The sequence below is a fragment of the Anomaloglossus baeobatrachus genome, chromosome 8 (genome assembly GCF_048569485.1).
Source record: "Anomaloglossus baeobatrachus isolate aAnoBae1 chromosome 8, aAnoBae1.hap1, whole genome shotgun sequence".
Classification (NCBI taxonomy): Eukaryota; Metazoa; Chordata; class Amphibia; order Anura; family Aromobatidae; genus Anomaloglossus; species Anomaloglossus baeobatrachus.
Genome location: NC_134360.1, coordinates 24,341,579 through 24,360,798, shown reverse-complemented (window position 1 = coordinate 24,360,798; position 19,220 = coordinate 24,341,579). Strand labels below are relative to the sequence as shown.

Here is a 19,220-nt window from a genome sequence, read left to right as displayed (position 1 = left end):
TCTGTCTCTAAGTCAACAGTAAAGAGAAGACTCCATGAAAGTAAATACAAAGGGTTCACATCTAGATGCAAACCATTCATCAATTCCAAAAATAGACAGGCCAGAGTTAAATTTGCAGAAAAAAACACCTCATGAAGCCAGCTCAGTTCTGGAAAAGTATTCTATGGACAGATGAGACAAAGATCAACCTGTACCAGAATGATGGGAAGAAAAAAGTTTGGAGAAGAAAGGGAACGGCACATGATCCAAGGCACACCACATCCTCTGTAAAACATGGTGGAGGCAACGTGATGGCATGGGCATGCATGGCTTTCAATGGCACTGGGTCACTTGTGTTTATTGATGACATAACAGCAGACAAGAGTAGCCGGATGAATTCTGAAGTGTACCGGGATATACTTTCAGCCCAGATTCAGCCAAATGCTGCAAAGTTGATCGGACGGCGCTTCATAGTACAGATGGACAATGACCCCAAGCATACAGCCAAAGCTACCCAGGAGTTCATGAGTGCAAAAAAGTGGAACATTCAGCAATGGCCAAGTAAATCACCAGATCTTAACCCAATTGAGCATGCATTTCACTTGCTCAAATCCAGACTTAAGACGGAAAGACCCACAAACAAGCAAGACCTGAAGGCTGTGGCTGTAAAGGCCTGGCAAAGCATTAAGAAGGAGGAAACCCAGCGTTTGGTGATGTCCATGGGTTCCAGACTTAAGGCAGTGATTGCCTCCAAAGGATTCGCAACAAAATATTGAAAATAAAAATATTTTGTTTGGGTTTGGTTTATTTGTCCAATTACTTTTGACCTCCTAAAATGTGGAGTGTTTGTAAAGAAATGTGACAATTCCTACAATTTCTATCAGATATTTTTGTTCAAACCTTCAAATTAAACGTTACAATCTGCACTTGAATTCTGTTGTAGAGGTTTCATTTCAAATCCAATGTGGTGGCATGCAGAGCCCAACTCGCGAAAATTGTGTCACTGTCCAAATATTTCTGGACCTAACTGTAGCTATTCCAGCAATGTGTTACTTACTGGGCTGCTTGCTGTAGTTTTGATAACTACAGCAAGTATCAACAGGAGATTTATCACTAGAGGACTAGTAAACTTGATGCCAGGTCAGGTTAGCTGCGATCACAGGTGGAGGTGCATAAGAACCTCCAGTTGTGCCCCTAACTTACCTGAGTGACATCACCGCTCATCGCTGTGGCTCAGTCTCTGCCTGAAGTCCACAGCATGCGGCCATGTTCCATGATCGCGCGCTGTGACTTCAGATATAGCAAAACTGGAATCGTCATGGGACCTCGTGTGGATTACATCAGACCTGCAGGGGTATTTTTGGGGGTTAATAAAGTGGTGAAAGAGGGTGTTTTTCTGTATTTTATTTCAAATAAAGGATTTTTCTGTGTGTTTATTTACTTTCACTTAAAGATTAGTAATGGGGGGTCTCATAGACGCCTCCTATTACTAATGTAGGGCTTAGTGACAGCTATGAGCTGCAATTAACCCCTTATTACCCCGATTGCCACCGCACCAGGGCAATCAGGAAGAGCCGGGTAAAGTTCTGGGATTGTCGCATCTAATGGATGTGACAATTATGGGTGACTGCAATTTTTAGGCTGGGAATACCAGCCCCAGCTGTCGGGCTTTATTATGGCTGGGTATCAAAATTGCGGGGGACTGCATGCGGGTTTTTTTTTAATTATTTATTTAAATTATTTATTTTTAAAAAGAAAAGCCGCATGTGGTTCCTGTTATTGGCTGGGGGCTGCAGCCTGTGGCCATATGCTTTATCTATGCTGGATATCATAATATGGGGAAACCCTACTCCAATTTTTTTTAATTTATTTATTTTTACTGTATGATAGGGACCCACAGACAGCGCCTGTGATTGAAAGCAGTCAGACACGCTGTCACTCAGCAAGAGGATGTGTCTGACTGCAAGCACTCACAGACGCCAGTGAGCGGGGGCAGCAGTGCATATGCATGAAGGTAATGAGCGGCCCCGAAAGCGAATGAGTGGCCAGGAATCAGTTACAGCCACTCCAGAGCCTCGGTAAGTACAGACCGCTTGCTTCATTCTTTTTTTCTTTATTTTTCCTTTATTTTTTTTTTTTATTACCTGCGTGGCGGATCCGGATTAATACCTGGAATTCCCCGGCGCTGCACTCGGGTACCTTTGAACCCACGCAGGTCCAGACTTTTACTGTACGGGTTTGTCCATCAGTAGTTACGAGTACTGAGCATGGTAGTGCTCGCTCTTCACTATTTACGAGTACTGAGCACCCGAGCATGGTAGTGCCCGCTCATCACTAGTTACGAGTACTGAGCACCCGAGCATGGTAGTGCCTGCTCATCACTAGTTACGAGTACAGAGCACCTGAGCATGGTAGTGCCTGCTCATCACTAGTTACGAGTACAGAGCACCCGAGCATGGTAGTGCTCACTCATCACTAGTTACGAGTACAGAGCACCCGAGCATGGTAGTGCCCGCTCATCACTAGTTACGAGTACAGAGCACCCGAGCATGGTAGTGCCCGCTCATCACTAGTTACGAGTACTGAGCACCTGAGCATGGTAGTGCCCACTCATCACTAGTTACGAGTACTGAGCACCCGAGCATGGTAGTGCCCGCTCATCACTAGTTACGAGTACAGAGCACCTGAGCATGGTAGTGTCCGCTCATCACTAGTTACGAGTACTGAGCACCCGAGCATGGTAGTGCCTGCTCATCACTAGTTACGAGTACTGAGCACCTGAGCATGGTAGTGCCTGCTCATCACTAGTTACGAGTACTGAGCACCCGAGCATGGTAGTGCCCGCTCATCACTAGTTACGAGTACAGAGCACCCGAGCATGGTAGTGCCCGCTCATCACTAGTTACGAGTACTGAGCACCTGAGCATGGTAGTGCCCACTCATCACTAGTTACGAGTACTGAGCACCCGAGCATGGTAGTGCCCGCTCATCACTAGTTACGAGTACAGAGCACCTGAGCATGGTAGTGTCCGCTCATCACTAGTTACGAGTACTGAGCACCCGAGCATGGTAGTGCCTGCTCATCACTAGTTACGAGTACTGAGCACCCGAGCATGGTAGTGCCCGCTCATTACTAGTTACGAGTACTGAGCACCCGAGCATGGTAGTGCTCACTCATCACTAGTTACGAGTACAGAGCACCCGAGCATGGTAGTGCCCGCTCATCACTAGTTACGAGTACAGAGCACCCGAGCATGGTAGTGCCCGCTCATCACTAGTTACGAGTACAGAGCACCCGAGCATGGTAGTGCCTGCTCATCACTAGTTCCGAGTACAGAGCACCTGAGCATGGTAGGGCTCACTCATCACTAGTTACAAGTACAGAGCACCCGAGCATGGTAGTGCTCTTTTCCTCAGCATGCAGCTTTCCCATGCTCTGCTATACAGCTTTCCCTCAGCATGCAGCTTTCCCATGCTCTGCTATACATCTTTCCCTCAGCACACAGCTTTCCCATGCTCTGATATCATGGGACAGCTGGGTGCTGAGCGATATATGTATATCAGAGCATGGGAAACTCTGCATCGGGGTACATAAAAATCTAGTTACGCCACTGAATGCCATAATTTCCGGGTGGGGGATAACATCAATCACGGAGCAGCTTCTTGCCCCTTTTTAAAGTCCTGCCCACTCCATGCCTTTTCTACACCCCCTTAGTGTAGATTTGGATACCAGGTTCCGACACCGTGCACAAGAAACCTTCTGGTAGTGCTGCTTTCCATGAGGTTTAGGATGGCTTCAGCAGCCCATGGGAAATTTGCAACTCTTCCGATTGCCCGCGAGGTCTCCTTTTTTCCAGGATGTTTCTTGGAGAGTTGGCAAAATTCTCCAATAACTAATTCATGTCCAGGATGAGTCCACGAAGGCCATCACATATTAGAGGCATTCACTTCTCCCAGTCCAAAGGATAACATCAGAAAATGTGCAATATGCTGAAACCAACCTAGTGACATGTACGGTGCTGAGAGTCCATGGGTTTCACATACAGCGGCAATAAGTGACTCTAGGTCTCATTTTCCCTTCCATTGATAATTCGCAGAGCTCCTGTTTTGATAAATGCCCAGCGTCTCGTCATAAATTTTTGATGTGTGCATTCATGAAAATACCTAACAAAAGATGGCACAGACGTGTGGCACGACTAATACAACACACTGAGTACACAGCGGCTAGACACAGCAAAATCGTTGGGCCGTTTGGCACAGGGCTATGGGAATTTCACTTAATGTAAGCAGCATCTGGATCTAACCACATCGGCTGTCACATCGTGTACTTCCCCATATCTAAGAGTCTCACATGTACCCAAATATTTGGGATTAAACACATCCTTTTACTTTTCTTTAAGACTATTGTTTTACGTACATTACTCCTTACGATTTCTTTATATACTGATATATAAACCATTTTTGTCCAGTGCAGTCATGGATACAAGGCCTCATTTTCTCTGAAATGTTTTTCATGCACGAGGCCCTAAGCCTTAGGGCTTCATTCTGCTCCTTGCTATGGCCTCCTTTAGTAGTTGTCTCCTGAAAACATCAAGGGAAGACTGCAACGTAGTGGTGGAGGAGTATGGATACTTTCCAATCTTGGTTTCGGCAATTTAAGGATGCTTACGTACCACCCATGTTCTCACCGGAACCATCCCAATCCTGCCCAAAACAATGCATCTATTGAGTTTCTATAAACCATGCCACTAGAAACTAGAGACAGCAAATTTGCAGGGACAGTCCTCGGAAATTCGAGGGTAGTTGGCCGGTTTGGAGTATATTACTTTTCCATTATCGTTCCAACATCAATGCCAGATCTATTGCACGTTGGTCTATGCTGAGGACAAACCAGGAACTCTTCGGGCCACAGTCCTACCGTCCATTGAAGACACCTGGACACTTCTAGCCACATTTCCATTATCCAAACGTCAACAGTTGCACCATTCTTGGATCTTCTCTAGACCGATGAAAGTCATGGTCAACGTAGATAAGATAGGAGTACTTTAGGGCAACGCCCAAGCGTCAACTACAGACACCCCTAAACACATGTCCTCCTTGTCCGTCACACAGTGTCACCGAGTGTTATGGCGGCATCAGACGCTGTTCACACTTGTAAAAAGTTTTTTGTCAGCTCACAAACTCCATCTCGACTTCCAGTGTGCATGGAACCATGTCCTGATCACACGAAAGCAATCCAGAAAGAAGAAAAATCCTCCAGCTCCAGGAAGATGTGAGTAAAAATGCATTGTCTTTATTCCATTACAAATGTAAAACTTTAGAAGAAACATGGGGGATAGGGGAAACCGTTTCAAACACAGCTGCATTCTTTTTCAGAGCTGTTCACACTACAGATTCTGACACTTTACACTATGATTTCTCTGGTGTTTATGAGTTACACAGGCAGACTCGGGCGTCAACCAGCTGTGTGCGCATTAATGATCAGGCAAGCAAACATTAACCTCTGCTAGGGTGTTGGTTACCTCTAGGATCACATGTTGTTGGAACCCTACCACATTTACTCCTCGCCATTTTAAGATGGTGGAATCTGCGTTCCCAAGCTGACTATAATTTATTGCTGTGATGTTCTGTGGGTGGTTGAGTCCCAGTCCTGCTGGTGATTGTATCGCTTTGTGCTTGGAGTTGTTATGGAAGTTCTATCATTGACTTTCTGTTTCCTCCCTGCTCTTATTTTCCTTCTAAGCTCTTATTGTCTCATATCTGTGTGTGTGTGTGTGTGTGTGTGTGTGTGTGTGTGTGTGTGTGTGTGTGTGTGTGTGTGTGTGCGCCCAGAGATAGAGTTTTGGTTTCTCCTGTTGGTCTATTTCTGTTGGCTTTATCACTCCTGCCCCAAACCTCCCCAGGGCTTGAGGGAGGGGGAAAAAGATCAGGGCAGGTCAGGAGCAGGGTCAGGAAGGCGGCTCAATCATCCTCACCTTCAGAGGTAACTCTGAGATCAGGACTAGCTAAAATCCCCTAGTCTAGAAGCCCCTTTCCCATGCTGTCCCTGATCATCATGACATTATCCCAATGGTACCCAAGGGCCAGCTGAAAGTTATAGGCGGTGGATGAAGACTGGGCACCTGCTAAGCAGCTCGGCTTCCATTAGTCGCTCAATACTGACTCCTGGGAAAAACCTCTCATAGGAACATGTGGAGGGGAGATCCCTCAGGATAAGTTGGAACATCATTACAGAGTATGAACCAAGACATGGAGCAACTAGACCCCATCAGAACCTGTTATTTGAACAGGTGGCTTAAACTTTCCAACCACTATTCAAGAAATATTTCCACTCTATTCAAGAAATGTTGTATTTTCCTGCACAGGAGGCAGCCACGACGGGAAATTAATGAGGGAGTCACAGCACTATATCCTACCGGGGCCATTACAGTCGGCCTCACGCGGTCAGCAGCAGCACGCATACAACTGGTGCAACCTCTGCAACTGCACATGGGTCCTAGAGGTACAGGGGCCATTCCTACTTTCAAAGCAGGTGGAATTCTGCATTATGATTGGCTATTTGACTGCAAAGTCACAGAGGTCTCTTCTGTCCATGTCCACCCCTGGCATCGGTAATGTACAATGAGACATCTGCAAGTTCCAGTTGCTTTTTTATGTTCTACCATAATGTATAGTGGAAACACTGCTAATAAGTCTGCGTTCAGGTATGCTACAGAGCTTGTATGTGAATTTTCTGGGCAGAACATCCACAGCATATTACAGTAGCAGCCCTGTGTATAATAAGTGACCAAATCTCATCCACTCATCAATTAATAATACAGAAGGTGGGTGACGTGCCAGTATTCTTATATTTCCTGGCAGCCTCTAGCAGCAATAGATGGTGCAGATCCAGTACTGCCACCTGTAGGCCATATCTTGTCATTAGCACTGATAAAATCAGTCATTACGGATAAATATATTTTGGAACAAATCAAACCAGACGTCACTCAAAGCAAGAATCACCAAACTATGACTTGCCTACTGTGGACACATACGAAGAGAGCAATCACTGGAGAAGGACATCATGGTCCAAAGAATAGAAACAAGGTGAAGAGGAAGACCAGCAACCTGATAACTTGATATAATCAAGCTAACAGTGGAGAAGACCCTGGTGGACCTGCCTAGGCAGGGAAGTCACTGGTGGACCTATCTAGATGGAGAAGACACTGGTGGACCTTTGTAGATGGAGAAGACACTGGTAAAGCTATCCAGGCGGGAAAACCCTGGTGGACCTAGTTAGGCAGAGAAAACCCTGCTGCAGCTATCTAGGCAGAGAAGACACTGGTGGACATATCTAGATGGAGAAGACACTGATGGACCTATCTATATGGAGAAGACACTGGTGAAGCTATCTAGGCAGGGAAGACCCTGGTGGACTTAGCTAGGTAGAGAAGACCTTGGTGGACCTTTCGAGATGGAGAAGACACTGGTAGACCTACCTACGCGGAGAAGTCCCTGGTGGGCCCATCTAGGCGGAGAAGACCCTGATGAACCTACCTAGGCTGCACAACATCGATCTTCCTACAGAGCGTTCATCCATAAAGTCGCCATGGCTTGAGATCAAGCTGAAGGTCATCAAAGAAGAAAGAAGAAGTCTCCATGACTAATTATTCTGCAAATCCGTGTATTTTTTTATATAAGTATTATATATAAATATGTATATTTATATATAAAATGCAAACCCGTATATTTCTCAGCATTTTCATTATAAGTGTATTTCAGCCAGAATCAAATGGTAAAAGGTAGATCAGTTGGTATCCAACTCCGGTCATCTCTTCTACTGCTTGGCTGTTTCCGTCAATGTCGTGGACTTTGAATGGATTTGCAGGGCACATGTTTTTCCGTCTGTCTTCTCAACCTCCACTTAGACATGATTGGTGGTGATCCTATAGCTCAGCACTCCACCAGTCTAAGTGGAGAGGTAATAGATGCTGCTGTCTGGAGTACCCCTTTAAGACTTCATGCACATTAGGTCTCTTTGCAAGATCTTAGGCATACATATGCCTAGTAGAGTACCCAAACAGTACCATAATGCCATAATATGTCATATAAGGTAGTGCAGCACCATATGGAGGCACCATATTGCAGCACATAGAGTCCCTCCAACTCAACAGTGGTACCAAACCATAGGGACTGCTTGTGCAGTTACACACAATCCACATGATGCCTCAAGATCTGAAGTGCCTGTCAGTCCTGCCATTCATTTATCCCTTTACTATTGGAAATAACCAATGATTGATCAATCCACATACACGCCGAGTCCTCAATGCATTCCCAGAAACCAGCGTAAGACTCAAAATCATGTTCGTTCCTCAATCAATGGTTATTTTAGGATAATTTCTGTCCCAAGTACTGGAGATTGCAGCGCCGCATAGGACAAAGTAGAAAATGCCGCTGGTTCTGGCACAAGCACCGAACAGTAAATCGCATAATTCGCCTATTTACCATATTAGGAATTTCTGTATTATTTGGAAAGTGGCATAACCTCCGAAATTATCTGTCAGGAATAAACATAGAAATAGCGCTGATGTTTAACCATTTATATACAGACCCACAGGCTTCAACAGACAGAACAGTGTCAGATATTACAGGGAACTTTCCAGTAACTGGAACATGAAATTGAGTTTATAATTAATGACAGTCGGTCTTTTCAGTTGAATTAGTTACAATTACATGTATGTAGTGATAGCTCAAGGACAATGCAATTAGGTAATGCATAAGGGTTGCATAGTATTTTTTTACAATCAGATTTAACAAAGTTTAGGTTTACATGGGACTGCACGTAAAAAAGGATCAATGTAAACCATGCACCATAAAGGACTATAAATGACAAATTCAACTCTGCTACATTTGCATCATCCATATCCTGCAAAAGTGCATTACACAAATATAACCCAATCCTAAAATACTTTACATACCGTACTTTGTTTCATGGTTTATTTAATGTAGCTTCTTCATAAAATATGTTTGTCATCTGATTGCTTAAGTGTTATTGCTTATGCCAAATTAAAAAAAAAAATAAAATATATATATATATATATATATATATATATTTGCCATTTTTATTTTATTTTTGTTTGATTTTTTTCAGTAAACATAGAATTTACACATAATTGCATAATAACAATAAAAAAAATAAAATGCAAAAATGAAAAAAAAAAAACCTAAAGTAAAAATGGTCATTGGAACTGTAGAAATAAACTTTCAAATAGTGTGTGATAAGTGTAATACAAAAATGTAAAAACATATATACTGTATATTATTATTATTATTATTATAGCGCCATCAATTCCGTGGCGCTTTACATGTGAAAGGGGTGTACATAATAGGGACAAGTACAATAATCATATATATATATATATATATATATATATATATATATATATATACACACACACACACACATCTATATCTACTGGTATATATAAATATAAATATATATATATATATATTTATATTTATATATACCAGTAGATATAGATGTGTGTGTGTGTATATATATATATATATATATCTACTGGTATATATATATATATATATATATATATATATATATATATATATATATATATATATATACACACACACACACACACATCTATATCTACTGGTATATATAAATATAAATATATATATATATATATATATATATATATATATATATATATATATTTATATTTATATATACCAGTAGATATAGATGTGTGTGTGTGTATATATATATATATATATATATATATATATATATATATATAAAAATAACAAAAATAAAAAAAAACGGCATAAAAAGGAAATATGGTAATTGCATCATTATGAATAAGCCATCTCATACTATGTGATGAGTAACAAAAAAAATCAGTAAAAAAATGTAATATATAGACAAAACATTAAAAATATATGTCTGAGTGATTCGAGATAACAGTAATAGTGACAATAAAAAAGTAGAGAAAATGTAAAAAAAAATATTTAAAATAATGTAAAAAATAGTTTAAAATAATGTATAAGAAAATATTTAAAATAATGTAAAAATGTTTAAAATATTGTAAAAAGTAATGTAAAATAAATGTTAATAATGAAAAATATTGTGAAAAATAATGTAAAATAAATGTTTATGATAATCTAAAAAATGAAAAAAATTGTGTAAAATAATGTAAAAAAAGTTTTAAATAATGTAAAAAAAAAAGTAAAGTAAATGTTTAAAATAATATAAAAAAAGATTAAAATAATTTTAAAAAAATCTAAAAAATAAGTAAATGTTTGTAATGTAAAAAATGAAAAAAAGTGTAAAAAATGTGTAAAATAATGTAAACTAAATGTTTATAATAATGTAAAAAATGAAACAAATTGTGTAAAAAAAAGGTTTAAAATGTAAAAAATGCAAAGAAAATGTTTAAAATGTAAAAAAATGGTTAAAATAATGTAAAAAAAATATAAAAAATAATGTTTAAAATAATGTTTAAAATGTAAAAAGTAAAAATTGTAAAATGTAAATGTAAAAATTGTTTATAATATATATAAAAAAAGTTTAAAATAATTTGATATATATATATATATTTTTTTTTTTTTTAAAATAATGTAAATTGAAAAGAATACAATTAAAAGTAATGGTTTTAAATATTTTACAATTACAAAAAAGTCAAATATTGACATCTGGAAGTTAATATTAAATCTTGATCTGTAATTATCTTAGATGATGACTTACACAATGTTTCTTCCTCCTAGTGCTCAGTAACGTGCGGACGAGGGGTGCAACACAGGACCATTCACTGCCAAGTTAGTGCTCAGAAATTGTCCAGGGCATCCGACTGCAATCAGTCTACAAGACCCGTGTCAGAGCAAATTTGCCAAAGAGAGGATTGTCCAGTTTACACTTGGAAAGCAGAAGAATGGCAAGACGTAAGTAGGAGATCCGGGGGGTGGGCAGCTCCAGAATATTCAAAACGTACAAGATGCTCATCCTGACGTGGGTCGGCATCACGTTACTCTTGTGAGGTGTAAGCTGGGGCTGGAGTGCGTTCGTGGATTTTTGTCAGATTGCCAAAGTTTACACTCTGCAGGGATTCAGTCTGCTCCTGATACAAATCAGATGACTGATGGAAAAAAAAAAAATGAAGAGGAGAAAAGAAATTCTCAAAGTCCAGCAAGTAAGTCTGCCAAAAGAGGCTACACGGGTCCTTAATGTGCTCCTTATATTAAAATAAAAGTTACCCTCACTATTGCATTTTTATTTTTAAATATATCCCAATAGATGAGAAAAATAACGCCTCTCGTGTATCAAAACTGTCCGACTGATCCAAACAGTGCTCAGCTTTCATTTACTAAATTGCTCTTAGAACACGTGATTGATGGCCATCTATAAAGCGGTGTGGTGTGCGTCAAATTGCAGGATTTTTTTTTTTAGGCACTGTCCCTTTCTGACCATGTGCCTAAAATATAAAAAAAAATAAAAAAATCTAATTTTGCAGCCCATTAGCAGAAATCCCATCTACAGTTGAGTTAAGGGGGCTTTACACGCAACGACATCGCTAATGAGTTGTCGTTGGGGGTCACGGAATTCGTGACGCACATCCGGCCTCGTTAGTGATGTCGCTGCGTGTAAAGCAGCCTTTAGGCTATGTGCGCACTTACCGGATTTTGCCGCGGATTTTTTGCGGCTTTGCTGCATGTTTCGCTGCAGAAAATGTTCATAACATCTCTGCAGTGAATCACCAGCAAATCCTATGGAGAAAAAAAATCCTGTGCGCACTGGGCGGAATTTGACAGCTGCATGTTTTGCTGCGGGAATCCCGCAGCAAAAACAAGTGCATGTCACTTCTTTTCCGCACATCGCTGCGGGATTTCACTCCATTGACTCCAATGTAATCGTGAAATCCCGCAGGGAATAACGCAGGCAGCAAATTCTGTGCGGTTCACTGCGTTTTCCTGCGTTATTCCCTGCGGTATTTTGCGGTTTACCTCCGGTAATGTACATCACTTGCTTGCGGTTTTGCAGGGAAGTGATGTCATTACAGGAAGAGGAAGCGGAGCAGAGAGTAAACACACACACAGATCACACACAAACACACAGACATAGATCACATAGATCACAGACATATAGAACACACATAGAAAGAAAACGGAAATATAGAAAACAAAGAACGTGGGCTCCGCTGCATATTCACCGTCCAGCCGAGGTAAGCACACAGCGGCGGCCCGATATTCTCAGGCTGGGGAGGGAGAGGGGCAGGGGTAATGTCCCCCGCCTCACTCCCCCTCCGGCAGCCGAGAATATCAGCCGCAGCTGCCCCGGGACTGTCGCATACATTATGCGGCAGCACCGGGAGTGTCCTCGGCTCTTCCTGCCGCCGTGTAGCAGTGGCGGTCAGGGTAATATAACAAGGGGTTAATGGTGATGGGGGATCACCGCCATTAACCCCAGGCTTGATCATGGCAGCGTCTATGTGACAGCTGACATGATCAACCCGTAAGTAAAGTGAAAAAACACAGACACCGAAAAATCCTTTATTTTAAATAAAACCAACAAGCCTCGTTCACCATTTTATTAACCCCTCCCGCACCAAAGCTCCGGCGTAATCCACACAGCTCCGGCATAATCCACAGCTCCGGCTCCGGCGTCCTGCACTGCTGACATCCAGCCGCGACTGTCACAGACACAGGCTGAATGCAGCAGACAGCAGAGGTAATTACCGGTCATTTCCCACGGCCGGTAATGTGAACTCACTGCCGACCGTGGGAAATGCAGCGATCTGTCTATCCCTCTATCTATCTATCCCTCTATCTATTCTTCTGTCTCTTTATCTATCTATCTATCTACTATCTCAGAATTAAATGACTTTTTTTTTTTTTTTTTTTTCAATGTGCTTTATTGCATTGAATGCAATAAAGCACATCCCAACCCGCACGCGGCAATACCGCGAATAATACCGCGGTAAAACCGCAGCAAACCGCGGCAAACCGCATGCGATTTTCGGGTGCGGTTTCCCGCGGTTTTTTACCGCGGGTGCGGTAATCTTTGAGAGCATGCGGAATTTTCTCAAGGAAATTTCATTTCCCAGTGCGCACAGAGCCTTAGTCTCCTAAAATTCATTTTGTGCAGATTCGCTCTAATCAGCCATCAGATTTGATTCAGTCTGTATTGAAGCTTTGAGGTCTCTGCAGAAGCAAGATAAGCTGAGAATCTTCAAAAGGCTAAAAAATATGGATTATACTCGCCTATCCGAAGCCTAACCCTCCTGTCCTGCTACCTCAGCTTCCCACCTGGTCCTCCACTCATTCCAACTGCTCATCGGATAGGTCTTCAGATTTTTTTGTGCTGACTAAACCTCATTTGGTTATGAGGGCCATGGCTTGCACCCCACATAGACAAATGGGGTGTGACGCAAGAAGTTGATGCCCCATGTCACCACGTGAGGCTTAGTCAGAGCCAGAAGATCTGAAGACTAGAGATAAGCGGACCATGGAAGTTCGGGTTCGGACAAACTTCAGTTACAGGTTTTGTTCAGAAGCTGAACTTGATCTCAAATCTCATATAAGTCAATGGGGACCCAAACTTTTCTGCTGTAAAATGGTTGTAGTAAGGCTTAGGGGTCTGAAAAAGGAAGCAAAACGGGGCGATTACCCTGCAAACGTGGATATGGAAAAAAAAAAAAAAGGTTTTTTTTATGGAGTAAAAACATTACTTGGGCTCTCACCTATTTTGATAACTAGTGCAGGTAAAACATACAGCTGCTGGATGCAACCCTCAGCTCTTTGCTTTACCTTGTCTGGTTATCAACAGTAGAGGGGAGCCCACACCATTCTTGTTTAATTATTTAAATAAATAATTTAAAATAACGGCATGTGCTCCATCCTATTTTTGATAACCAGCCAAGTTGAAGCTGACAGCTGGGGGCTGGTATTATCAGGCTGAGAAGGCCCATGGTTTTTTGGCCCATCCCAGCCTGATAATACCAGCCCCCAGTTGTCTGATTTACATTGGCTGGGTATCAAAAATAAAGAGGAACTTATGCTGTTTTTAAATAATATTTATTTAAATAATTTACATAAACAGCATGGGATCCCCACTATTTTTAATAACCAGCCAAGGTAAAGCAAACAGCTGGGGCTGGTATTATAAAGGTGGGAAGACCCATGGTTATTTAGCCCCTCCCAGCCTGATAATACCAGCCCCCAGCTGTCTGATTTACCTTGGCTGGTTACCAAAAATAGGGGGGGACCCGACTGTCATGGTTCCACCTCCCTGTCCACATGGCTAGGGGTCAGAGCCTTCTCTCGGGCCTCACTTCTGGAGCTTGGATGCTTTAAATTCTGTCATCTCTGGTGAACCAGCGCTGGCTATAAGCTTAGCACTACTTTACCTGTGATTGCTGGTCCCTGTAAGTGTTTTCTGATCCGTCCTTGTGCTCTGTCTGTGTTCCGTCCCATCTCCTTCCTTCCCACAATAGCCCCAGTCGTTCCCCCTTCTCCTACCTCCCCACTCGGTTGCTTCCTCTGGTACTGACCTCGGCCTGACCTCGATCTCGCTTTTGCTCCTTCCTCCAGTCTTCTTTCTTACCGTACTGTGTATGACCTGGCCTGCCTGACCATCTCTCGCACGCCCCGTGGCCTCTGTAGTATGCCTGAGTCTGCAGGGCAGTGCTCCAGCACACACTGTGTGTCCACCGCCATGTTGATTCAGGTCTGTGTAGTGTCTTTTCCTGCAGGGCTCCAGCTCCCCCTGGTGGTAGCCTGAAACCGACTCTGTTTTTTAAATTATTTAATAAATATTTTTTTTTAAAAACGGCATAAGATCCCCTCTATTATTGATCACCAGCCAAGGTAAAGCTCTCAGCTGAGGGTTGCAGCCCACAGTTGTCTGTTTTACCTGCCCTGGTTATCAAAAATTGATGGGAGCCCACTTCATTTTTTTTTTTTTTCAATCATTATTGTCATCTTCTGCATGCAATAAAGCTTATTGATTGACTGCGCTGCAATCTTTCAAAATTTTTTATTAACATACGAACAGTACCCAAACACTGAACTTGGACATGTTTTGTTTTTTTTTTTGAAAAGTCCGTGTTCGAGTCCGAGCCTAATGTCCGGTATGAATCGCAAACTTTACCATTTGGGTTCGCTCATTTCTATTGAAGACCTATCCAATGGCCGGATGGAGCAACTGGTGAGAAGTTGCGGCAGCAAGAAAGGTCCCTTCCCAGCCATCAAAAGAATCCAGCAAAATGATGGATTCACGCAAATCGAACCCAAACCTTTCAGGAAATTTGTGATGAATTTGATTCTTTACGAATTGACTCCCCCATCTGTAATCGGTTAGCTGGACAGTGCCGCTAACATTTGGCCGAAACCGATATAACGTTACCATAGTCCCTTGTATTAGAGCTGCAGGGACGGTATTGTGAAGCCATATCATGCAACCTAGTGCATATTCTCCCAGCACTGCTAGCGAAGAGTATGACCGCAATACAGTGTCCAACCATATATCTCATAGGCAGATTTCGAAAGGGACACAGACTGCACCTTTTGTAGGACGCCCCTTGTCATTGTAGGGGGTCAATGCTCCTTGCTGACGTCCTCAGTATTGCGGCAGCACTTGCTAATTAATCCAACCTCAGATGCTGTTTTCCTCCCTTATATTGTACGGTAGAAGTAAAGGTTTTTGTGGTTTTGCCATATACGTAGTACCTTCTCCTCTAAAGTGTCCGCCGGCACACAGCTATCTTATGGAGCTGTACACGGTACACAGCCTCCCTCTATCTCCATATGCCTCCGATTTTACACAGAGGCAGATTGAATTCATAGGATGGAGCAACATATGGTAGCACAAGGGGGTCCATATTGTAGTACCGCTATAAAGCCTCTCACACGATGCATGATGGCTAAGCCTGATTATAAACAGTTGCAACCATTAAATATGTTTAGCAGCCAGTGCTCTCCAACCTGTGGCTCCACTGTTTTTGTAACACTACATGTTTTAGCAAGTCCTGACTGCCAGGGTATGCATAGTAAAGCAAAATTTATAATATTCTCTTTAAAGAGAATGTGTCATCAGAAAATGGCGTGAATTCAGGATTATATGTTTAAACTTAAAAAAGTGTACGTTTTTTAATCTTATTTTATTATCTTAAAAAAATCTGAAATCTTCACGCTGGCCACTAAGCATAATATTAGACTCATTCTTCCTGTTTTGTAAAGAAGACTTTTCAGCAGTCTCATTGTCATCACAGGCAGGACAACAATAAAACGTACCACCACTATATATCATAGCTAACACAGGATCCACCATTGAGAATAGGTGATGGCACAGCTCTATTCCTCTTCATGTACAATGAGTGATAACACCTTTATATACAGTAAATTGCACAGGATCAGGGCCGGCTCCAGGTTTTTGTGGGCCCCGGGCGGAAGAGTCCCAGTGGGCCCCATCCACACGCAGACACACATACGTACACATACATATACATATTTAACGACAAACTCACAAAAATACATATAGAACTGACACATCTATACAGTCATATACACTGACATACATAGATACACATCATACATGCATACAGACAGACACACACAGCTCTGCTGGATACATACATACAGACACAGCGCTGCTACATACATACACACATAGCTCTGCCACATACATACACACATAGCTCTGCTATATACATACACACATAGCTCTGCTGGATACATACATACACACATAGCGCTGCTACATACATACACACATAGCTCTGCCACATACATACACACATAGCTCTGCTATATACATACACACATAGCTCTGCTGGATACATACATACACACATAGCGCTGCTACATACATACACACATAGCTCTGCCACATACATACACACATAGCTCTGCTACATACACACATAGCTCTGCTATATACATACACACATAGCTCTGCTATATACATACACACATAGTTCTGCTACATACACACATAGCTCTGCTATATATATACACACCTAGCTCTGCTATATACATACACACCTAGCTCTGCTTTATACATACACACATAGCTCTGCTACATACACACATAGCTCTGCTATATATATACACACCTAGCTCTGCTATATACATACACACATAGCTCTGCTATATACATACACACCTAGCTCTACTTTATACATACACACATAGCTCTGCTACATACATACACACCTAGCTCTGCTACATACATACACACCTAGCTCTGCTATATACATACACACCTAGCTCTGCTACATACATACACACATAGCTCTGCTATATACATACACACCTAGCTCTGCCACATACATACACACATAGCTCTGCTATATACATACACACATAGCTCTGCTATATACATACACACATAGCTCTGCTATATACATACACACATAGCTCTGCTATATACATACACACATAGCTCTGCTATATACATACACACATAGCTCTGCTATATACATACACACATAGCTCTGCTACGTACATACACACATAGCTCTGCTATATACATACACACATAGCTCTGCTATATACATACACACATAGCTCTGCTATATACATACACACATAGCTCTGCTATATACATACACACATAGCTCTGCTATATACATACACACATAGCTCTGCTATATACATACACACATAGCTCTGCTATATACATACACACCTAGCTCTGCTATATACATACACACATAGCTCTGCTATATACATACACAGATAGCTCTGCTATATACATACACACATAGCTCTGCTATATACATACACACATAGCTCTGCTATATACATACACACATAGCTCTGCTATATACATACACACCTAGCTCTGCTATATACATACACACCTAGCTCTGCTACATACAGACAGACACGCGCGGCTCCGGGGGGGGCATAAATCGGGGTTGGGGAGGGCACATACCGCTCAGGTCACGGTGGAGAGGGGGCCCACACAGCGCCGGAGGGACACGCTGTGCTGGGGGTCGCTGGCTGGCACTGCAACTCTCATCTGTGGGACTGAGCAGGATGCCGGTCTGTAGCTCCGCCCACAGATGAAGTTCAAACCAGGAAGTCTGCGCGCCTTAAAGAGACGGCGCCGCAGATTCCTGCCGAGGACTGCGGTCCCCGGAACTCGGCCCGGGGACCGCAGAACTAAGGAGAGTGGGCCCCGGCCAAGGTGCACCAGAGCTGACGAGGCCGAGTGGGCCCCCCCGGCTCTCCAGGGCCCCGGCATTTGCCCGGGTATGCCGGGTGCTGACGCCGGCCCTGCACAGGATCCACCAGTCACAATAGGTGATGTCACAACTCACCTCCTCCTCCTTTGCAATGACTGATAACACCTTGATATACAGTAAATAGCACAGGATCCCTCATTCACAATAGGTGATGTCACAGCTCACCTCCTCCTCCTGTACAATGATTGATGACACCTCTATATACAGTAGATAACACAGGATCCACCATTCTGTGAGGGCCCGGGAGGACTGGTAGGCCCAGGAGGTGGATCCACTGGACCGAGCACCCCACCTGGAGGGCAGGGTACACGGTAGCTGGAGCACTAGCGTGGCAGGAATGGGAAGAGCCAGGTCACCAGGGTCATGGAGACCCATAGGAAAGTACAGGAACAGGTGCAGGTATCAGGAAGCAAAGACAGGACCAGATCCCTAGGGTCACAGCGTACTTTAAGGCAGTAATACAGGAAACAGGAACAAAAGGACCTGAGCACCTAGCTCACAAGACAAAGCAAAGAAACACAAGCGATGATCAGGCCCGCCCACATGGAAAGGCCAGTCCTATATACCCAGCACAGCCTCAGGTCATTTCCTGTTGCAGCAGTGCTGGGCCTACAAGACCAGGTGAGTGGGCGCGGCCCGATCCTATACAGAGGCATCAGTCAGAGTCAGACTCCTGAGACCTGGAACAGGACTCAGGGGAGCAAGAGCGGGAGCGGCAGGTGTGACCGGTGGACGCATGGACTGGACCAGTGAGCAAGGAGTGGTGGTGTGATGGCGAGACTGGATCAGTGAGCACGGGGCGGTGCAATGCAGGTGAAACTGGATCAGTGGGTATGGAGCGGTGCCTGGATGGTGAAACTGGCTCAGTAGGTAAGGAGCGCTGCTGGGACACCAGGAGCGTGACAGTACCCCCCCTTGAAGCCCCCCTCTCCGCGGCCGGGACATGAAGGCGCACACCAAAGAGAGGCAGCAACGTACTTCCGGGACAACCAGGACCGGGCC

At 43.0% G+C, this 19,220-nt stretch overlaps 1 protein-coding gene across 1 annotated transcript in view; it reads left to right on the top strand.

Moving 5' to 3' along the window:
- The window catches only part of ADAMTS9 (ADAM metallopeptidase with thrombospondin type 1 motif 9), a 361,962-nt gene that overhangs the window by 299,135 nt on the left and 43,607 nt on the right, over positions 1-19,220 (top strand). The window contains exon 30 of the mRNA XM_075321378.1: positions 10,741-10,914. Within this exon, the coding sequence (XP_075177493.1) occupies positions 10,741-10,914 (174 nt within the window). The remainder of the gene's footprint in view (positions 1-10,740; positions 10,915-19,220) is intronic.